Source organism: Cygnus olor, chromosome 3 (assembly GCF_009769625.2).
Source record: "Cygnus olor isolate bCygOlo1 chromosome 3, bCygOlo1.pri.v2, whole genome shotgun sequence".
Taxonomy (NCBI): domain Eukaryota; kingdom Metazoa; phylum Chordata; class Aves; order Anseriformes; family Anatidae; genus Cygnus; species Cygnus olor.
The window spans coordinates 86,795,727-86,819,072 of NC_049171.1; the positions used below are offsets into that span (position 1 = coordinate 86,795,727).

At 41.9% G+C, this 23,346-nt stretch overlaps 1 protein-coding gene and 1 long non-coding RNA gene across 6 annotated transcripts in view; one reads left to right on the forward strand and one right to left on the reverse strand.

The window, feature by feature from the left end:
• The first annotated feature begins 2,014 nt into the window (after positions 1-2,014).
• Positions 2,015-23,346, forward strand: part of VIT (vitrin) — a 54,522-nt gene continuing 33,190 nt past the window's right edge. The window contains exons 1-5 of one of the 3 annotated variants that reach the window (XM_040551548.1): positions 2,015-2,248; positions 17,742-17,811; positions 19,612-19,677; positions 20,198-20,354; positions 22,735-22,868. In XM_040551548.1, the coding sequence (XP_040407482.1) occupies positions 17,781-17,811; positions 19,612-19,677; positions 20,198-20,354; positions 22,735-22,868 (388 nt within the window). In that variant the 5' untranslated portion in view covers positions 2,015-2,248; positions 17,742-17,780. Of the gene's footprint in view, positions 2,249-6,840; positions 6,944-17,741; positions 17,812-19,611; positions 19,678-20,197; positions 20,355-22,734; positions 22,869-23,346 lie in introns of those variants that run through there. The other 2 variants (XM_040551546.1, XM_040551547.1) reach the window with 2 other exon arrangements.
• Positions 2,428-23,346, reverse strand: part of LOC121067285 — a 37,986-nt gene continuing 17,067 nt past the window's right edge. The window contains exons 3-7 of one of the 3 annotated variants that reach the window (XR_005818211.1): positions 22,660-22,911; positions 6,716-6,846; positions 5,909-5,991; positions 4,449-4,754; positions 2,428-2,946 (exon numbers count right to left, since the gene is read on the reverse strand). This is a non-coding gene — a long non-coding RNA (uncharacterized LOC121067285). Of the gene's footprint in view, positions 2,947-4,448; positions 4,755-5,908; positions 5,992-6,715; positions 6,847-20,691; positions 21,321-22,659; positions 22,912-23,346 lie in introns of those variants that run through there. The other 2 variants (XR_005818209.1, XR_005818210.1) reach the window with 2 other exon arrangements.

Below are 23,346 nucleotides of genomic sequence, written 5' to 3' on the forward strand. Positions count from 1 at the left end.
AGGTGGAGGTGCTATAGCTGTTGCTTCAACACCCTGCTGACCAAGTTCAGCACGCCTACACCCACAGCCCGAAAAAGCTGGTGCAGATACCAGAAGCAGAACTTTAGGAGTGCTTTCTGCATGTAACAGCTATCCCAATCATCCACTGCTTCATATGCCTCCATCCCAAGGCACCAGTCCAGCTATTTCTATTCAGTCCTGCCCTTTGCTGCCTGACCATGTCTTGGTTTGCCAAGGGTTTGCTCATCAGCACTCTCATCATCATGTCTCTTCTGTTCTCACTCCCTGACATACAGCTCTGTTTTGAAGTCACTTTAGGATTTAACTCAAGAAGCTTCTTAGTTAATTACTGACCTACTAATAAGAAGCTATGTATAAAGGAATCTAAACACATACATATAGATGCTCATGGATTTCTGAAAATAGTCTTCTTGAGTGGAAAATAAGTGGCTAAATAACAGTGAATGTATGTGCCCAAACACTTGAGACTACTTCCATCAACATCTGTAAGTAAGGGGCTATCAGGGGACTTGCAGTTGTTCTGGCAAATGACACAGCCACTTAGCTGTAAAACCCCAGTATTTGGATGTCTAGCCCCCAGTACATCTAAAATTGTAGTCGTAGGGACTCAGGTTATTTTTGCCCAGGATTATCGGAATAAATGAACCTCACAAAGCATTATGAAAAGGCTGATGAAATTCTGAAAGTCATAACTTGAATTAACAAGACTTTTTTTTTTTTTTTGGGGGGGGGGGTTTGTTTGGTTTGGTTTGGTTTGGTTCTCAGTGGATTTACTAGCTAGGTCCACTAGTAGCTTTGCTATCTGGACAAGATTTTTGCCAGTACACTTTATTCTGCCTCACAAGGGAATACCATGGCAAGTCCAGACTTTCATTTTAAGAGAATCATTGAGAGAATCAAATTATTATGGATGATTATAAACTAGTAACACAGCTGAAACTTCTTGATAAACCTCCGTTGTTGTACCATTTATTGGTACGTTGAGCTATTGTATAGTTTCCGTAAGTACTGGACTGGAGAATCACAAATAAATGTTAATCAATTTCACTGAAACTAAATGTATTTACAAGATCGTTAAATCAGAAGTAGCCAGAAACTATGTATTATTTCAATGTGTCTTTTGAACTCTGTCTCCTGTATTTATTCTAGATTTTTATATGTAAATTTTTACCAATAATCATCTTAGACAAAACAGCGTAAGTTCACTCATGTTACCTTTACACTTCTGAATACGTAGGTGGAACTGCAGATTATAGCCTCCATTTCAGTATCCTAGGGTATGATACCAGTCCTTTCTTTGATAATCTTGTGACTGCTGTGATCCTGACAGTCTCGATAAAATTTTCCTCTTAAAGTAACCTGACTTTTGTTTACCATCTCATTTGGCCAGGTCACACTGAGTGCTGTTTTAGACATCCTAGACAGCTTTTTGTTAAATTCCTGCACCCACCCTGATCAGAAAGGAGTCATGCTAATGCTCATTTCATACTTCTGCTTCTCCGTGGTCAGACTCACAGACTTGCTCTGTCACTAATCCTCTGGCTTCAGAGTGACTGTTCACGAAATAAGATGCTATTCACATGAGTTAAGGCATCCAGCTCTTCAAAAGCTGTTTTACCTCTTTAAATCTGACTCTCCCCTAACTAATCTGGTATTTATGATCTTTAGAGCCACTTAGTTTACTCCAGGCTACTAGTTGTAGTCCTTTTACTACAGTGCTGAATTGCATAGGGAAACTGGACCAAGTTGAGCCAAAACATCAGGCAAGTGCTGCTTCACCTTCCAAAAGAGAAAAAAACTCAACAAATCTGACAGGCTAGTGCAAAAGGAGCATAGAAATCCCTACCAAAAAACATGTGGGAGGGAGCATATATTTAAAATAGGACCGCCTAATTCAGCTGCTAAATCACTGTAAGGAGCTCTCTATGTCTGTGTGTGCGGGAGGGAGAGGGAGAGACAGAGGGAGAGAGTCAGAAAGGGAGAGAGGAGCAGAGGGAGGGAGGGAGGGAGGGAGGGCAATGTGCCTTTCACAGAGCTGGGAGCTCGATGGGAATGTTTGATTAGCTCCTCTCTGAAAGAGAAAAGGTGTCCAGGCCTCCCTTCGCCGCCTGCCTCCGATTCTTTAGAATAATGTTGGCTGGAGTTTGTGGTACAGAAAAGCTGGGAAAAAATAGCGCTTTCATACTGTGTGGAGGAAAGGAATAAAAAGTTACACACCTCAAGCAAGGTAATTTTGATGTTGTTTCTCTACTATATTTGTTTGTTGGGGAGAGGGAATATTGCCTTTTTGTGTGTTGATAGTAGTTAAATATTTTCACCGCTAAGAAACTGTAGGGACATAACTTTTTGTTTAACATTCCAGCTGTGTGCATAAGATCAAAGACTTAAGGAGATTAAGACATAGATGTAAAATGAAACTGTACTTTCTATAGATTTTATTAAGTTTTTATAAAAGCATTAAACCCCTACTGTTAAAGTGGACACATATGCTCACTGCCTGAATAGCAAGGGCTTAACTCTTTCATAAAGCATGGTGTATATTAGTCACACACCAATAGACATATATATGCCAATGATACAAATAGCGTGTAAGATGTAATATGACTTGTTCCCTGTGTTTAAAGTAGTTTTGCTTTCAAGACTTTTTCTTCACCTCTTTGATCAATGGGGAGGTATGCATTGTATCATTAATTACCAATACATGACTCTGGGGAACGTTAATCTACAGGACACAGAACAGAAAATAGTGTTATTCCACTGATATGACCTATACAGCATATTCTCCTTTGCTAGTCAGATAAGTACAGATGCACGAGCAGTACAGTAGCCTAGACTCTATATACCCCTTTGTGCCGAGCGCTTGTTTTGCTGGTGAGGCTCCAAAAATGAATAGCATTGTCAAGCCTGCCACAGCCGTTCAGCTCTCTGTGGAGAGATTAGAGTCTCGATAAGTCTCTTCAAAATGTGATTTCTGTCAGACTAGTACAAACATGAACCAAATGCCCCAAGCAAACTTTCAACCCTACTTGATATTTTGTTTCTAGAGTTTATGGGAACTATACCACATCCAGAGCAAAACAGGAGTTACAAATTGCAGAGGCAGATCCTCCTTTTCCTCTAATCCCTCCAAAATTTAAACAGAAGACCAAAAACAAGCAAGCACACACAGAGAAAAAGTTTCTTCACTTTAGATGGTTTAGATCTATTTGACTGAGAATAGCAATGGAGTCGTATATGTTTATGGCTTGTGTTTTACTACAGGCATGTTAAAGATAAAACCACCTTGCATGGCTGCTCAAAGACTGGCTTTTTGCTGTATCTGTAGTACCACATCCTTCAGTCCTTGCTCAGATTATCACTTGAATTAAAGTGATTACTATAAGACTGGTCTCTTTAGGAAACGCAGAGCTCAAGGAAAAATAATGTGCACGTGCAAAAAAGATTGCACGTGCACATTAGTTTCTGAATGCTGAATTGGTATCTTATTACAAACAGACTTATTTTCCTTCCATATTTTATCTAGTGCTTTGAGATGCTGGGGTTGTTCTCACTGGGGTGTCAGAAAAAGCTTCCTGTCTTTCTGTTATTCAATACATAGAAGTATTTAATTAATTGGAGTGAAAAGAAAAAAAAAAAAAAGGAAAGAAACCTTGGTGTCTTACCAATATATTTGAATATTGCATTGTGCTTTTGCCTGTAGCAGGAATTTCATGTTCTTAACTTGCTCGCTACTTTCTGTAAGACACTTTCTTCTTTGGCAGTGTTCTTGCACAAGACTTACCACTGCTGATTGAACTAAGTAGTTTTACAACCAACACCATCAAGGAAACTGTTCCCTCATACTTGGGATGCAAGAATGAGACTCTGTGGATTCTCTGATGCCTAATAAAGAAAGAGTTCCTACTGAAGTCTCTCATTTAGTTGGAGCATTAACAAAGATTAACATTTACCCCTTCACCCAGCTACTTACTTTCACAAAAGTAGTAGGAATTTAGTAGGAAATTATTTTTTAACATTCCCTTTAGTTAAACTTGATTAATTTGAGTATTTCTGAAAGAAGACTGAGTGAGACACAGTGTAAACACAGAAGATGGGAAAAGAGTCTGATTACTTCAGGTGAAAGAACAGAATTATTTGCTATTTCTGGCCATTGCTTTTTAGAAAACACTACTAAATATAAACTTGAAGTTTATGTAACAGTGGCATCGACCACTTGACTGTAGCTAGTCTGTCTGGAGAAATTTAATTTTTTCCTATTCACCCCAGAGCCACAAATGCAGGTTTAGAAAGAAAATACTGCCCAGTAACTTACATACTAACTCAAGACCTAGGACACACATGCTCACATCTCTGCTCCTAACTGATGATAGGTAAGACATTTAGGACAGCCAAACGAACTGAGCAATAAAATGGCTAGTTCAGCTTACTATCCACAACTGTGACTGTATTCCTTCTCTGGCATCTTGAGGCTAAATGCACAGAAAAACAATGCTCTGGCACACAAAGTCACCAAATCCCCACACCAGAGATTTTGGGACTGGGATGGGCAGATGCTGGATCAGCGAGGTGTGTGTTGGCCCACTGCAGTGGCATGGGGAGGCACTGTATTTTCTGGACGGGTGGTCCAGGGTTTCCTGAGAGCCCTGGGAGATGTTCTGGCCTCCTGAAGCTCTGGGTCCACCACGACTCCGCTGACATGCTGCAGTGTCACGTCACATTCAGAGCTCACTGATCTGGGTTGGAAAACAGAAACACAGAACAAAACAGAAATAAATGCAAAACTAAAGTTGGTTGGTTGTTTTTTTTTTTTTTTTTTTTTTTTTTCCCGCCTGGAGTAGTTTTTAAGGCCCACAGGAAGAGATAGGTGCTTAGCACCTCCTTAAGCACTTCAATCACTTTTTTGAACTTGCCTTCGCACAAGGAGCATGTTGTTCTTGTGCTGTTGGCCTTGGGTGCCTGTGCTGGGGGATTCAGCTGGGGTGTGGGACAATGCAGCCACTGTTCAGGGCCCGATTGTCACACGGAGACTATAATTATCTCCCTTCTAATGACCAGCCAAGCAAGATAACAGTTTTTATGCTATGTTTAGAAAACAATGTCTTACTACAAATTGGTGGTTCATTCGCCTGTAAAAGAGACTCTCTAACTGTCTTGGAGCAGATGCTGTTCTTTTGCATCCTGATTCCTATATTTATTGCACATTTCACACTTGGAAAACTTGGGTGAATGCTGCGCAGGCAGTGCAGCCTCCCCATGTCACTGAAGATGGCGGAGCGGTGCAGAAGTGCCCAGAAAACCTGTGACTGTTTCGGTTGCATCTACATCAGTAAATTGAACTCTGACCGTCTGGCTCATGACATCCTGCATCTTGTGGGTGAACTCTTTTAGCCCCCAGCCCAATGGGGCTGCACGTGTGGCTGCAAGCACCGTGGAAGGGAGCAGTAAGGATGCTTCTTGCAGATTCCCTGTAATGCCCTGCAGTGGCAAAAAGCGGGGTGTGAAGGGGCTCGCGGTGGGTAACACAGCAGTGTGTATTGCAGATGAGATTTTACCCACAGGCATCCTGGGGAGACTTCTGACATGGTGTAGGCTCCTAAGGCATCTATGGGGGTAGCTATACCCACCAGCAGTGACTGCAGACTGCGGCTGTGTCTCACCCTTGCAGACAGGGGCAGAATCAGAAGTGGGCAGTCGCGACGGCGGCACTCATGGTTTAGCTACCTGAGTGTTGGCTCAGGGCTCCGCAAACATTCAGCACCAAGCTCTGTGCTGAGGCAGCTGCACATTTTGTGGTGTCTGAGGGCTGCTGCCACATCCCCTGCCGGGTGCCCTGCCAGCAGAGCAGCAGAGCTGCCCGCTCCCTCTGCCCACAGCCTGCTCATCTTACCTCTTGCCACCTTCTCTGAGCTGGCATCTCTGCTCTCCCCAGCAGCAAGGACATGGCTGGGTCATTTTTTCAGCAAATGAGCCCTGGAAAAAGCCAGGAAGGGTTGATCAGAAACAAGATTTCCCAATGAGTTGGAACCAGCGTTTTAAGTTGGAGCGGCATTTTAATTAGAATAATAACACCATCTGCAGATTTTGCTTTCACCATTGCAGCAAAGCACCCAAACCTATAGCTCATCCTCCAAACTGGGAACACATTTGGATTCAGAAGAATATTTATAACCATCCTTGCTTCATTCAAATCATCTAGATTTAAGTGGGTCTTAACCTCCCAAGCCTTACTGTCCTGACTGAACTGGCTTTCTAGTAACTATTAAGCCCATCCTACCTCCGCTCTATCTCCAGAGCAGCAGGGTGCATTAAGAGTTCAGTAGCACATTAAAAGCACTATCTATGTCAGTTATTCTTAATGTATCTCATTCTATAGGACATCCCGTAGATACAGATACAAAAAATACTTTGAAGATGCAAACTGCACTTGGAAACTGCATTTTGGCCTGTCACCCTATAAAATAGCTTTGTAAATGCAATGCATGTAACACAGCAGCCAACAGTTTCTCAGTTGGCAGCTGGTTTCCTATGAAAAAATGCATAATTGCCAAGTGACAGTTTTACATGAGCCAAAATTTCTGGTAAAATTCTGAATGATCTTTGTGTAGCTTCACACAATCCTTTAATGTCCCCACCAGGATGCATTGGGGATTTCCAGTGCCTCCAGGCTTGTACATAAAACTGTGGAAATTTTTACCTCTCCAAAATCACTTGTTTACAGGGAAGTTTGAATGCGGCCACGTCTGTACCTCTGGATCTCTCTGCCAGGTTCCCTTAAGGATTCAGAAGGCTCCATTCTTTCTCTTTTCACCAAATATGCAGCTTACCCTGGAGTCAGTAGAAGAAGGGTGAGACAGAGGAAAGCTGGCAGCAGCGCTGTGTATCCTGGCCCTGGTCACCTCCAGCGAGTCAGAGTTACACAAGGGTAAGGGATCCACGACTCCGGTTGCTGTTGGCACCACTACCAGCCAGCTTAGGGTGATAGGAGCCCACCTTGTTCACCCTGGTGGAAGCCCACCTTGCTCACCTCTCTGGCAATGCATCTGCAGCATGCCAGCATTTTGTTCTCCCAGGCTTGGTGGAAGAAGAGTTTGGACATGGAGGGTATGAAGGGAGAGAGACTGATAGGAGATGAGGTTAAATTGAGAGAAGAAGAGGAGTGTCCAGACAAGGGAGGGAAGAGGTTATAGAAGTTTAGAGTAATTGCTATGAAACAATTTGGTGCAAACGGAACTGCTTCTGAGGTCAAATATAGGTACCACACATGCACGAACTGCTTCTGAGGTCAAATATAGGTACCACACATGCACACAAGAATCTGCCAGGAATGAAAGTAGGCACCTGCCATTTTCCTCAAGCATGGGGTAAGCACCATGGCCAGGTCAGGCAGATGTTCTCTCACCCTACTCTGAGGGCAGTCATTCTACCAAACTGCCTCTCAAAATATGTGGTGATCTGGGATGTAGGATCTCAGGCTTCAGTGGTCTACATCTTCGATTCTCAATGGCAAAATTTGTGCATCTAAAGAAATACATGTTAGGCAATAACTAGAAGTTCATATGGTAGTCTCTTCAAACCAAAGTTCAGAAAAAAATTCCTGAGCATGGAAGTAGATTATGCAGTATTGAGGTCTGCAGGCTTTGTTCTGTTTTTAAAACAGACCTTTGACCCTAAATTACATGTTCCTGCTCTTCATTACCTGATTGCTCCCAATTCATGCGATTAACACAGTTTTCCTTTTTGATCTTGGGTTGTCAGAAACAGAATCCTGTGATTCATCTCTATGCCAAAACAGCAAGTTTTAAAAGCTTCTAACGGGCAAAATTATTAAATCTGTATCAGCCTGGCCCTCAGATGTATTTCTCAAAAATTTCTGGCTGCACCTACACTGTCGCAGTATGCGTGGCCAGGCTCTGGATGCCATGTTCCATGCCACCACCTTCTCTAGCTCTTTATCTGCCTCCAGGGCACTCATACACATAAGGGATACAGTTTTGGAAGCATAACCACTTGTCATGTTGTCTGCACGCCCCATGTGCTAAGGAGCCCTCTCCTGCCATCTGCCAAGGGCTGCCAACATGCATAACGTAGGGCTGCACAGCTTGGCCTGCACGATGTCAAGTCTGTGACCAGCAGTGCCTCTTCAGAAACCGCTAACATCCTCATTTATAATGCTGGCACCCATGCAAACCTGTAGCTCGCTTTCATCTCAAAAGCAGCATGGAGTCCCAAGATATCTTCTGCAATCATTAAAAAGCAGAAACGATATTCACAGGACCACAGTTTTCAACAGGCTCCCCACAACAGCCACGTCTAGCGATAGCCCTTCCTGATTTGCTGAAGATATTTTGTGTACGATATTTCCTTAATCAAGTCACCATTACTAGACATTGATCAATTCAACCACTTACTGCCTTATCTAAAACCAGTGCCACATGCCAGGAGAGCTCCAGATAGTTTTTTTAATTGCATATGTTTTATGAATCCTTATCCAACCAGTCCGTGGCTTTGGCATGAGACATCAGTAGTGCTGAGTGCAGGACATACTGAATTGATACAGCTTCCATTCTGTTTTTCTGTGAGATGATGTATAAGTTTATCAGCATGCTTAAGGACTGGGTTTGCTTTCAATCTGGAGATAAAATTCACTTTTACAGTAAAGGGATACATGTAGCTTTAATAAGCAGAGCATACACATACTAAAGTTTCTCTAAATTTCTGCGTCTAAATTTCTACCAAACAAAAAGGTGTCAAGCTGTGTCTGAACATGCTACAAAAATTCCCCAAACCATCCCCAGAGTGATGTGCAGTTTATTCAGTGCCTTTTACACAAATTCTTCACTTTTAGGCCAAATATGTACCTTCAGGGGAATTCTGACACACTACAATAATTCTTAGCTTGCAGGCAGCACAATAGCATGGTTATTCATGCTTCCTTATTGTGCATCCAAACTGAGAAACCACATATTGCGCTTTCAAAAGTCACTTTGGCTTCTCAGAACTGGGTGTTTTGTTGAAAATAGAAACAATGCCTATTATAAAAAGTGAAAGAAATGTGGCCATGAATCTTACTCTCCCTAACTAACAGAGCCCTCAGGCACTGCTGGATTGCAGATATTCCCATTCCCTTCATGTCACACATTTGATCTCAGTTTCTTGGGAACATGGCAATGCCAGGACTGATGGTACCCAGCTGGGACCTGGCTGGTATTAGGGAGAAGTAATTAAATTAGGAAAGGGAAAGAGGTTGCCCTCAGCAGTGAGCAAGTTCCAGTGCACAGACAGAGCAGGGCTCAAGCCTGGGAGCAAGGGGAGGAGATACACGAGATATGAGAGCTGTGGGGGATGGACAGACAGAAGGTAGTTGTCTGGACAGGGCTTCACAGGTCGGAGCTAACAGCGATTCCCAATGAGCCATAAAAGCTGTGCATCGAAATGAAAAAATGTAACATAAAATAATACATTATTAAATGTAAAAAGAAAACAGGAAAGCACGGTGCAATGACCCTCACAGATATAGTCATCCGGATATTCCAAACTGTATTTTCTCTGTGAGTGGGTGACATATTCTAACTGTATTTCTTCCTCTGCTGGGAGGAACAGATCAGGCCAGCGTAATTGGTGGTTATCTGTGTGAGACAGATGAAAAAGTATAATCATTGCAGTTTTATTTAGGCTCTCAGAAAGGTCTGGCAAGTTAAATCACACTATAGTTTTAAATAAATTACCTTCATCTAAACGAGCTCTGTGGAAAGCAGAGAAACCATTTGTCACTGTTACTTCAGCCTTATGTTGGTTTAATTTCAGGGCACTGCATGAATATAAAATGAGAAGCACAGGGCTGCTTGGGTGTTTTTATTCAGCTCTAAATTGCTGGGTATAGCATCGTCATTTTACCTACCTGACTGGGGCTATTTTGGACTAAATTCTTCTTGAAAATCCACATGTAAACATTTCTTAAAGTGGCTCTGGAATAATAAAAAAAAAAAAAAGAACTTGTGTGCCCCAAGTGCAACTGAGGTAGCATCGGGACCTCTGAAACCCAGGGAGGGTCCCAGGACCCTACATCCTCCTCCCCATCTATGTCCAAACCACAGAGCAAGGCTCCTTTGGCATCTTCTCAGTTCTTATGAACTTGACCATGTAGTGGTCAAGTTTCATCAGAGAGAGGAGAATGTGCCCGGGCATCCTCAGCACCCTCACAACCCCACTTAAAACAAACAAACAAACAAAAAAAAAAAAAACACATTAACTCTCTTCACACTCACAGATCACTCAATAGGCTAAACAGCCCAACCTGAGCACAGTTACCACACGCTGACACCCGTACTACGAGCCAGTCAGCTGAATTTCTTTGAGAAACAGAGCTGACAGCTACCTCTGTATAACAACATGGTGGGAAGCAGCACATCTTCGGGCAGCAGAGCAGTGTCTAAGCCCTCAGCTCCCGTCTCTGAAGCAAAAGGCTTAAAATGCTAAGCAGGAACAGCAGCAACCACCAGCCTGCTGTTGAGGGTGTGACAACCCACGGGTGGGAGGACAACTGTGGACCAGTGTGGGATTCATGTGGCCACAGGAAAAAGATGACAAGAAGCCTGTGGCTACTGCTCAGGTGGTAAAGGCTTATTATTCAAAATGAATAGTCCTGCCTATAATCTTAATGCTAGCTGTGCATGTTACACAAAGACACTTTGAGGCAAAAGTGCAAGCTGTCCGCAGGCTCAGAAACTCATCCAGCAGAGGTCTGGTTGTTCATTTTATCACACGCACAATTGCCTCATGTGCAACATCTATTATTTCTTCCAATTCCTCCACCACCGTGGAAACACCTGCAGACATAAAAGCCCGTGTTTCCTCATCAGCTCTTTCTGAGGCACTGGATAACTTAGCAGAGTGAATCTGAGTACCGCCTCCAGGAGGCAATTTTGGGTTCTCAGTCCTATTTCCACACAGGCACCTGCCTCCAGCTGGGACAGGGCTCCCTTTCGGTTCTTCCTGCTGTTTGGCCAAGACTCCTGTTTGCAGCCAAAGCCCAAGCTCCTCTGAAAGCTGAAGAAGGTTTAATTATGCACATGGTACAGGAGACTCTGAGTTTCTTACTGACACTTCCCACAAACAGTGTGGGCAATTTATTTGTTTTCTTCTCTTTGATCTGATAAGGTATGAAATGTCCTATCCTTGCAGATGGTGCTAGTGCAGATACTAGCTTTCTCTTGGTTCAATTATAGCAAGTTCCTTGCAATTTCCTTCATATATGAAAGAAAAGAGTTGAGCTTTCCCTCATTTTTTTTATAGCAGAAGGTAATGGGTACTATGATGTTTTTAAATCCCTGGATGCATATATTTTATTTCAGACCACTCAAAGACAAAAGTCCAGCATCCCACGCAAATGAGCTCATGCTTACAAGCTAGCATTTTGAGTCTTACTTCTGGTACCCAGCATCCTGACCTAGGATACCTGCAGGACAATCTAAGCTTCTGGAATGAAATACAGTTATCAACACTACTTTTCTGGCTCAGCAGAACTCACTACCTGTCTTTTTAAAATAAACTACCATTCAGACTTTTTTTATGTGTAGACTTTCAGAGCAAATCAATGCACTGAGTGAGCAGCATTTCTTCCCTTTGAGGAGAAAAGAGAGGAAACTAAATTGCATGTGACAGGTATTAGCCCTATTACCTACTGTGCACCAAAATGCACAGCTATTATAATGGTGAGCAAGGTACTGTACTATGGGGACAGAATATGAGCACGAAACAAAGAAAGAGTGAAACATTTTAAAAAAGAAACAATAGGAAAAAAAGTCTAAAATCTTTTATCCGCAAAGACGATGATAAGCTTGTTTATCTGAACTGCTGTACTCACACCTACACCAAACCCACTTGATTTTCCTGTAAGGAGCACATATCTAACTCAACCCACAGTGCTCTAAGATGGTGTTGTTAACTCCAAACTACTTGCTCAAATAGCTTTCAAACAAAGTCCACTTCTGTTTTTTTTAACAGTGCCAGTGTTGCTGCTGCATTATAACCTCTTGAGAAGGAGAACAATAGCATGCTTTATTGTGGTACAAAGGGAGTACAGAAATTAATTTCTGCAGCACAAGAGATTACAGGAAATAAACTGCTTATGCCTGCAGAGTCAAAGCATGTGGCACCAGCAAAGAATTTCTGTTTGCACATGTAATGGACAGCAATGCCTTACACAAAACATCAAGGACTTACTTAAAACCTGCACTTCCATCAGCAAAAGTATAGTTTTCCATACAGTAACAGTTTATACAGATCAAAACCATCTGTTTGTTTGTAGAGGTTCTTTCATGTAGCAGCTCTCTCAGAGAGCTTTATAATAGTCGAGCTGCTAATAAAAGGTATAAAAATCTGACTTTATATCCTAAAAGAATGGTTTGCTAACTCTGTCTTTTCACTGGCATTCGAGCTTTCTAAAATATTTTTAGTACAGGAAAAAGGAATCAACATTCTTTCAAATAGAAACTTGATTTCAAAATGTTAGGATGGGGCTTACACTTGGAAACACTGAAGGAGATGCTTTTTACTGCATTTGTGCTTGACTTAACGTGGATTTAAGCAGCATTTAATGCATACACACTGCTTTCCTGGTATAGTAATAGCATCTGTTATGGCGCTCAGAAGGATACAGATGAGGAAATGTATTAGGATAAAAAAAAGATCCAGCATAAAGTTTGGGAGATTTAATACTGAATGGTCACTAGTTGACTGACTAGGACCGCAAATAATTAATGGAAATCTGGTAAGCATAGCTGGCATTATCTCTCGGTTCATGAAGAGTGTCACAGAAAAGGAACAGAAGATGCCAGTGAATCAGTGCTTCCAAAATATCATCCATTATTCCGGTTTACTAATGAGACGCAAACTCAGAAGATGCCTTAGCATCCCATTGCTGGGAGTGAAAGGAGCCACAGCTACTGGACATAGCAAACATAACCAGGGCACTGGACATTATAACTTTTTTTTCTTTTTCCCATTTTGTGTGTTATGACAGGAATTTCATGAGGCTGGAAAACTAAAATTATGTAAAATCCAATTTACACCAGGGATAGTATAGCTCAGGTATAAGATGCCAAGTTCAGGTTGAGGGTAAGTGGTCCCTTTCCTAACTTTGCTGCAGACTTACCTCATGTTTTAGGCCTGCTACTTTCTCTTCCCTCTGAGGAGTGCAAGAGAGAAAGTGAAGAAGGAACCACCCATAATAAACAATAACCACTAAAAAACAATTGCGGATAGGGACCTGGGTGGGCCCAATTGCTGAGGGGCCTGTGTGGTGATGGGGCTGTGTGCCCAACCCCAGAGGGGACTCCTGCTGTGGATGGGGCTCCTTGGCTCCCCATGGCCAGACCCCCAGCAGGGGCAGGAGACTGGGCTGCTGGAGGGCAATGAGTCAGGCATGGCCCCACAGACACCAGAATGCAAAGACAAGGAAACCCAGCTCATGGGAGCTTCTCACAGTAAGATAATATAGGGAAGAACATATAGTCCAAGACAGCTGGAAGAAGGTGTTTTTGGTTTTACTTTCCACTGAAAAAAAAGTCTGAAGAAAACACACTTCCCTCAGTGAAAACTCTCAGAACCTGACTGGGAATCCAGGCATTAGGAAAGACCTTGCTATTAACCAACCATTGGTATATTCTCTCACTCTTGGCTTTTTAAAAAATATCCCAAATGCATTTTCCCAGCTAGAAGTTAATGAGTAGGACACAGTGTGCTCCTGTGCAGGCTGAGTAATTATCCTTCAGAAATGCCTGAAAAAGGTACAGTAATCACATTTTTATTAATGTGTTAGCAATAAAACCACACAGATTAGTATTAAAAATATTTTAAACGCATCATGTTTTAAATGGTTCTTTACTCTGAACTGAGTACCCTGAACTGTAGTACAGAGATGCCATAGGTGGAAAGGAGGAATACAAAACCCATGAGAGAAAGACCATGTGAGATTTTGGTATCATTTATCACAGTTATGGAAACATAGCAGACACACTCCTCTTGTACATAAGATTTCTCATTTTGGCTTTTTTAAAGTTAATTGCAATGTGGGTTATTTTCTTACGCCTCCGTGTGGCCCCTTGCATCACACTTCTGAAGAACAGGTGGTTTAACCAGGTGTTAATAGCAGGAAGTCAGGAAAAGAACTGCAGAAGGCTGAGGTGTAAATTCATGTGGCCACTTGATGGTAAGTTTGTGGTAACATCAGTGGAGGACTTTGATCGGTTATTTCTCAGAGGTGGGATCAGATTGCATATAATAGGTGTTTGAAAGGCATGAGGTTTGAATAATCTTCAAAACAAAAATAAGATCTGGGATCAAAGGGGAGGATCAATACCAGCCCTACATGAAGCACATCCTATTTTAGCAGAAAACACAGAAAATCAGGCAAATTAGGGGTTTTCTGTATGGTTATTGAAATAAAACCGAAATATTTAATGACTTTGGTGTGTAAACCTCTGTCTTTCACAGACAAGTTGATAGCTGCATGCATGAAGTGGTGATATTAGGTTCCCAAGAAAAAAATCTAGGGTAAAAAAAAAAAAATTAAACACAGTACTGAGACTTACAATGGTAGATAAAAGGAGAAATCTCAGCAAAACTCATACTATAGACTAACCCAAAGCAGAAACTTCAATTTTTGCTTTAATGGGATCTATTAATTTTGTAAAGTAAGAAAGGGACAATAGCTTTTTGTTTAATAGCAAAGTGGCATTCTCAATCTGCAGATAAAACATCCCCAAAGCTGCCATTGAATTTACAATGACTAGAGGGCCAGTCATACACATAGGTCCATTTGGAGGATCAGAGCCCTAGTTCCTCTTTTCTTCCCAGAGAAAGAAAAAAACACCATTTTATTCCAGACTTTTGTTCCTTTTAAGATTTTGAAAGTAGCGGATGCCATGCTAGCCCACCACATAGGAGATCTCATACTACCTATAGGATATCTGTGCATTTTTCCTGGTATACCAATGCCTAACATAGAAATTAATATAGTTGGAAAAATAAGTTTCTTTATTAAAATTTATTTCCATCAGGATGCCAGTAAAAGCTGCACCAGCAACAGCACAGTCCCCAGTAGCATGCTTTTGAGAGTAGCTATGACAACAAATCTGTCAGGTAAATCGAACAGCCTTGCCTAAATGCTTCTATTAACTTTCCTGTTGGTAAAATACATGTTATTGAAGGCTAAGGGGTCTGCTGAACTCATTTGCCTCCTGATAGACTTTATATATGAATTCATTTTAGATTTCTTGGCCTCTTTCTACCGGACGTTCATAGTACTTCAGTGCCACCCAGGAGGGCTGGGATGGTACCCGGAGCAGCTGGCCTTGGGATGGTCGGGCATGGGGACAGCAGGGCCTCTGGAAATTAACAAGAGCTCTTGTGCAGCACTGGTGGTTAATACATTTTGTGAGATGGGAAAAGTCAGGCAGTATTAGACTCTGTCCACAGCAAGGCACACAGCAATCCACCTGTGAGGCAGCTTTCACATGTATCCTTTACTATCCCATCCCTCTTCTACTCTAGTTAAACTGGAGATGAAAGTGTCTCAGCGCTGAGCCAAATACTGTCAAGACTAAATCTCACAGCTATCTCTGACTTTAAATAAAGATGCCACTACTGATTTTACTCGCTATAGATTTGGGGAATGCCCAGTCAGCACCAGTACAGCCTTTAAAGGGCATGGTGTTTCTGCAAGTGGCCAGCAACTCCCTCAGTCTTCATCTCCTATTCCTGGGACTGAGCTGAACTCAATCAAGTGAGAACTGATGTGGTCTTGCTGCTACTGCTTGGACAGCCTGGGGTTACCCCTGACTATGCTGTCCACTGTTCTGAGAAGGACACAGCCCCATGTTGAGCAGCTTTCCATGCCCCCGGATTCAGCTTGGTGGCTTCTAGGCAACTTCTGCTTCTCTCCACCTTAGCTGCTGGCAGGAAGATTGTTTTACTAAGATTGATAAGGAAAGGTGTAGTACAAAATACTTATTTCCAAGTGATACTGTTACCATAGTTGCTGGCATTTTGAGTTCCCTGACCATAATACAGAAGCAGAAATTGGAGGTGCAGCTGGCTTGTATAAAAACAGTTATAAATTATATAGGCCTACAACTGGATGAACTCAGTTTAATCTGGCATACTATTTTCATCTTTCTCACTCAGGAAACATGTGGTTTTCTTGAAAAAGAAGAGCAATTAAAATAAAAAATGTGGAAACATTGACTTTGAGGAAAGATCACAGATTTTTTCCCTCTGCCCCATATCTGTCTTGTCATTCTAATTTTCCTTCCTGAGGTGGGAGAAGCCCAGGTCTGAGTACACAAATCTCTAAGTGGAATATGTCACTGCCATGTTTTCCAGGAGGCAGACAACTTGTTTTCCCTAACCGTTTCCAGCTTTAGTACTTTCTATACTTTCTTTGATAGCAAGCTAATTTTGACTTTAGTGCAAAGCTTGCCATTTGAAAGCGTGTAATCAATTTCCTTTCATTTTGCTCCTTGAGTTTTTCCTCTACAACACACAAATATTTTCCCACTCTCTGATATTTGTTAGGCATTTTGTGGTATTTTAATGACTGATGTTAATTACAAGCATCCAACCCATGATTTCCCCAGCAATCATAATATAATGAACATTTGCTACTAGAGGTGAGGAATTAATCCTCATACATTGTGAGGATTTCCTCCTCTATTTGTTTCCTCCTATGCCTTGTTTAAAGTAGTGTCTCCTAATTTGCTAGAGATGAAAAGCTTCACTTCTCAAGCTCTGTAACTCATTAGAAAGATGGTTTAAAAATACAAATTTTTGTGTTTTCATTGCCATGCTAAACTTCTATCCACTGACTGCTCAAGCACTACTCACTCAGCCCACTTGTAACTCTTTCAAATTCAAAGAAACAGAGGGCATGTGAATAAATGAATGCGAATAAAAATAAAAATATTCCCCCATATAACATCTCCCAGATGTTACAGAGGGGAAAAGTGACCACAAAAGCAACATGGAAGGTGATGCTCAGGAAAAGGAGGATATCTGTGATAAGCCTGTAGTCTTGTAGTCTGGACAAGAGCTTCAGGAATGGCAGACATCAGGAACCACATACGTAGACCCAGAGAAAAATGCTGTCCAGATGTTCTGAGAGTCTTCTCATTCTCAGGCATGTTCTCACACACACACAATAAGGAAAGGAAATAAACTAGTAATTTGGCTCAAAATCAATGATGTGATTACAAGATACTTTGCACAACTTGCTTCAAGAGTAAGCAAATTTATGTTCTCCTTACATTTGTGAAATTATGGGGTGCAATTGGACATGCAGACAGTACAAGTCTGAGAATACTCCCTAGAAAACTAGCAAATTAACTTGAATAGCTGCAAGAGCATGTCCATATCTGTCATGTCCTCTGCTACCACTAGCTTCAGAAATAAGTATGAGGAATGAAATCTTGGTTTCACTGAGGAAAAAGGCAAAACTTGGACAGAAGGAAAAAAATTAGTCCATGGTTGTTCCACAGACCAAACATCATCTCCTAAGGGGACATCAGCTGCTCTTCAAAGCAGACAGCTCAGGAGAAAAGAGCACAGTACATGAGGACTGTGAAATGTTGAAGAATGATGCACAGTTGCTCTTCCCCCACCTTTCCAGTATCATCTATCATAACTCTAAATACAGCCTGATGTACTCTGTTTTTCCATTTCAGTGCTCCCTACTGACACATCCAGACTTTGCTTTAATCACCATGAAGGCCTCAGTCGTTGTGATCTTCTTTGGTAAGTACAGTTGATGTGCTACAACTAGTAGTTTGTGGATTTGTACACCCCTGTCCTGGCTGACCAGTGACTCCGCTGCTGATGAAGCTCTCTGTGGAAGGTAGAGTAAGCCTTGACACAGCTTTTCAGAAATAGGGTACCCAAACTTCCAAACTTTTGCATAGAAATAATATTAATTATTTGCAGAGATCTCGAAGCACATGGCCATAGCTGCACACAGTCCACATCAGATGGTACCGCTAGTGCTGAAAAATATCTGTAACTTTTTATTTCATACTGTGGGAGCATCCCCAGTTTACCTCTTTCTCCGAGAACACAGAGCTTTCTATGGCCAAGAAGGTGACAAAGGAAAATGTTTATATATGTATCCTATTTTCTTTCCTCTGGATGTCAGATGAGATCATGCTTTCTGGGAATGTGTAGAGACTCCAGAATTTGCAATAGGTCTTACATGAACAACCTGGTTGATCGGGCATAGTTGCTTTGTGTAGTGTACTTATCATCCTTTGATGGCGCTACAGCCATCAAGTAGCCTAATGGTGCTGTATGACTTTAATTGCAATATTCCCAGGCAATGCTCCATCTAGCTGGGACCCTCCAGCCTGGCAGGATATCCACATTTAGTTTAACTTCATAGTTATCTATGTTGTTCTTTTGTCTTTACTATGAAGACTATCTTCCTTCACATTAAATGATGCCCTAACACAGCGTGCAGCTGGGACTTTGCACTTTCTTTTCCATTGCTTCTATTTTTTTTCTAAGTACAATTTCTCTTCACACAACTTTACCAGTGTCAAAAAGTCCCAATACTGCATCTATATGCTGTAACTTCAGAAACTGTGAGACTGTTTTTACTTTTGAGCAGGTTCTAAGAGTTACTGTCTGCAAACACTTGCAACCAGTCTAGGGGGAGAAGATTATATTAAAAAAAGATAGACAGAGAGAGAGAAGAAACATTGCTATTGCTGAGTCAACACTTCACAGAGAGTTTTATTTCACTCTAAAAGCTCAGAAAATAAGGTGAATAGAAGGCCAAGACATTTGTAACAGTTATTACCCACAGCTTAGCGCTTATAAAGTAAGCACACAGAACTAAGTGTTTGTACATCAAACACTTAGCAAGTAAACCCAGCCAGCTAAGCAGCATACATATATAGTGATGTATTTTTTAACATAACTGTATGTCTCTTCTACTATCACACTTTTCAAATCACAATTCTACTTACTTAAAGAAAGCAGTGTCCTTGCTGGGACAGGGTATTGGACACGCCACACTGGAATCTCATACATTTCATGATGCTCCTGGTATCCCGTATCTACTACCACCACTGAGTGAAATGCCACAATGCGCTCTTATAGGATACCATCCCTGCATGGGCTATTAAAATGTATCTTTCTCTCCCTAACTTCCTAGCTGTTTTATGCACAGAGCATGTTGTTTCACTGGTATCTCTACACACCAATTGCAATGAGTTTCTACTGCTCTTGGAAATACCTAGGCTTTTTGTGATTTTCTGGAAATGCATAGACTTAATGGCATATTTTGACAGTGAGTTCCACAGATTAATGTGCGATCAATTCATGTTGAATCCCTTTCAAAAAGCTCCCCCACAGTAGATGCCATCTTGACTGAAAAGTTAACCAACAAGTGGAAACCTAACTGTGGCTTAAAATATTCCCATTTAAATTTTTTTTTTTTTTAACAAGTTGATTGAAAACTGGGAAATCCCGTGCACAGGAGCTCCTGGTGACTGATGCTGGTAGTTCCTTTTTTCTGATACTATGTTTTCTTTGTTCTAGGTGTATTTCTTACATGTACATATGCAGCCAAGGAAGCTACAAAGAAGATTAAAAAGGCTAAGCTATGTAAGTGGTCCCATTAGTGTGCCCAGCTGTTTTACTGCAGGCAAGACTGATGCATAAACATGTCCAAAGTGAAGTCATATTCCAGTAACTCCTCACAATTCTTTGCAGAGTCAATAGGAATATATATTAACTAACAAATTCTACTGAAGTCAAATCACTGAAATGTGTGCTACTGTACATTTGTAAAGAGGATATTGTGTATTTCACTGTTAAAATGTATCTTCATAGGTCCCCAGGTACCATACACACTTTGGAGAAACGAACACTGAAGATCAGAAATATCCCCAGGCTTCTTCAGTCCACCCTCACTTACAGCCACAACCCTTGGCACAGGGGTTGTTATGTGTTATATTGTAGATACAGAAGACATAGACATTGACATCTCTTGTGTCACAAAAGCACTGGTATAAGTGCATAAGAGGAGGGCATCCCTGTCACTCAGTTACTCATTATTTTCATGACAAGATAATTCATCTATGAAAACATTCAGTTTGACTTTACCAAGATTTTGTCCTCACAGACGTACCCCAGATCGACTGTGATGCCAAGGCAGGGAAGATAATCAATCCTGAATTCATTGCAAAATGCCCTCCTGGATGTCAAGATGTAAAATACCGTGTGTACGGCACAGACATTTATGCTTCTTTTTCCAGTGTGTGTGGTGCGGCAATTCACAGGTGAGTGGGTTTAAATAAGCCAGGCACCCTGAGAGAATCATCATCTCAGTGTGGGGAGCTCTTGGTCTTTCAGGTCCTTTAAAGTTCCCAGTGCCTTGTAGCTTTCATTGCAGGCTGCTGTTCTAGTGAAAAGCACGTGAGAAAGACCACACATGATACAACGGATCCAGTCTTAGGAAGTACTGTCAATCCTCTATTCCTACAGAAATCAGTCATGTCTGAAAGTGTTTTTCAACCTTAGGAGAAATGTTTTGAGTTTTTTCAGATCTGCCATTCAAGCATAGCAAATGACTATTATACTATTATTATTCAAGTAGGATGGCGCTGCTGCTACTAATAAAGCTTTAGAAAAAAATAGACTTATCACTGTCAATGAATACATACAACTCACATACTTCTGGGACTGGTTTTGGTTCTCTAGATTTGAATTTAGCTGTCCTTGATGTCAGAGGCTGAGTAATGTGCTTTTCTGCCACAGAAGGAAATACTGGACAAGGAAATGTATAATACAGATTTTATAGTACAAATTATACCAAGTTTAATTTGCCATGCAAAAGTGTGCAGATATTTTTAATGGAGAATAACTTCACAACCAAAACACACCATAATTGCAGGCAGGATGCAAAAGCAGGATGCATTCAGCTGAAAATGCAGGAAGAACTTGTAGAGTCTGATCAACATCTTGGCTTCATTCAGAGTTATCATAATGCTTTCAGTTCTGAGAAATACCTGGGAACTTGAGTAAGCTTGAATAGTTAAGACTTCGGGACTTTGTACTGTATTTGAAAACAAATTCCCTTAATATTGCATTAGGGAACTGTAGCAGCACTGAGAAAGGAAAATTGTTCATGAATCTTAGGCAACACCAGCTGCACCACCAGTGGGAACTTCTCTGCCTTCCTTCCTTTCTCAGTCCCAGCCCACGAATTGCTCTGTCCTTGTAACAGCCTACTCCAGTATGACCTGCTGAGATGAAAAACTGTGTTACTGCAAAGCTTTTGATTGCCATGGGAAAGCATCTCTAAATCAATAAGAAGATGCAAAGTATTTCGTTTCCTTAACTAAGACTGTCTGCTGTGAATTTTTACTTGAACCTGTAAGACAAAAGTTCTGCTATAAGGGGCGATGCCTACGAGGAGACAGTGAAGCCCTTGCTGCACAGAGGACCAACGAAAGATGCTGTGGATGAGAGCCCACCACGAAGCCGCATCTCTCCGTGTGCCCTCCCTCTGCACCGGCGGAGGTGCCGGTGCGCGCAGCGCTGCCATCTCCTGGCTGCAGCTGCCCTGCTCATCCCCTTGCTGGGAGATGGCTCTCAAGGGACCGGCTTTCACCTGTCAAATTCTTCCTGCGAATGCACGTTGGAAACCGTGTGCGTCACTGCAAGCAGAGCTTGTCCCAGTGGGAAGTTACAAAATGCTGACGGTGAATGCAATTTCTGCCACAGCTCAAATGCTGGCTCCCTGTGTTATTGGAGTGAGGCTTTCAGTTTTCCTCATTTGCCAGCTGGGTTTGGCTTCATTAACTCACGTTGCATTTCTACAGACAGTGAATTTCCTTTCCTTATGGTTATTACACCATCAGCTTCTCGCAATCATCAGAGAAAGCTAAGGCAGTAACATATTCTTCACCATTGTTGGCTGCCCATTACTAATTGACATGCACTGTGCAGTTACTGTCAATTATACCAGCCCTTTATAGTAGCAATCACTTCCCATTTTTTGTACTGTCCTAATAATGCCACAGCAGGTTGCATACAGTGAAGGTTTTCTGTTTGTCCTAAGAAAAAGATTATATCAAATGTCAAACACCATTTAATGTGCACCAGACAAGGAGATGGTCAGGTTTTCTACAGCTTTTTGCAGCAATATTTTGTTCAATTTACTCTGGGCTGAGGCCAGAACCAGGCTTAGTTTTCTGTGGTAATGCATACTGAAAATCAAAGAAAACATTGGTTTTCATGAAAGAAAAAGCCAAGCGAGTGGGAGGTTTGCCTTGTATTTGTCTAAATTATTTCTGTTGCATGGCTGGCACTAAAACTCCTGTGAGCACATCGCGTATCTTCAATCATGCAGCCTAGCTTGTAGGAATTTTAACAAAGGCTTTTTAACTTGTCCCTAAACCAGTCAGCCTTAAACACAGAACACATAGATCTATGGGAAGAGCAAACAGAGCCCGATGGCACTGTGTAGCAAACTGCTCTTCTCTGTGTTGAAGTACAATTTTTTCTCAGTGGCAGACTTAGCAGTAGCTTCATAGCTCTACTGTAAATCCTGGCTTAAAGATGAAAGCAAATGCTTCCTACCTCTTGCACTGCTGAATGGTCTCTGTGTTTCTGGGGAGAGTTTCCTCCTTCAGCTACTGTGTTTTCCCCTTGCAGTGGTATCATTGACAACACAGGCGGGAAGATCCTGGTTCAGAAAGTGGCTGGCCACGCTGGTTACCGGGGGAGCTTCTCCAATGGAGTCCGATCCCTGTCACTGCCACGCTGGAGGGAGTCCTTCCTCGTCTCAGGTACCGTGCCAGAGCACCTCAGTTAGTTTTTATCCTGGGCTTCCTATAGAGCAGGCAAAGAGAAATACACCTCACCAGAAGTGCACGGGGCTCAGCCCTCTGCAGGTCTGCCAGAGGTGACAGACAGTCTGGATTGACTGCCCAAGGGCAGCCCAGCTCCTGCTCTTGATGCTTAAAATCTGAGCCTTGGTACCGGTGGGAAGATCTCCCTAATGCACTTGCTCTCCACCCTGACAAGTATGGCTGCTAAGCAAACTAAGTGGCCTTTTGGCCCCCTCAGTCTGCATCTGCACCTGTATCTTCTGAAACAACTTGTTCCTGTGCTGCCGTTCAGGCTTTGCAGAGAAGCCTTGTTGTCTGTTTTACTCTGAGTTGTGAGGGTTTCCTTGATAAGCAAAGCAATACATTTTCACTGCAGCTGTTGGACACAATGGCCCAGGTTCTCCGAGTTCCTCATTAAAATTAAATATGTATAGTT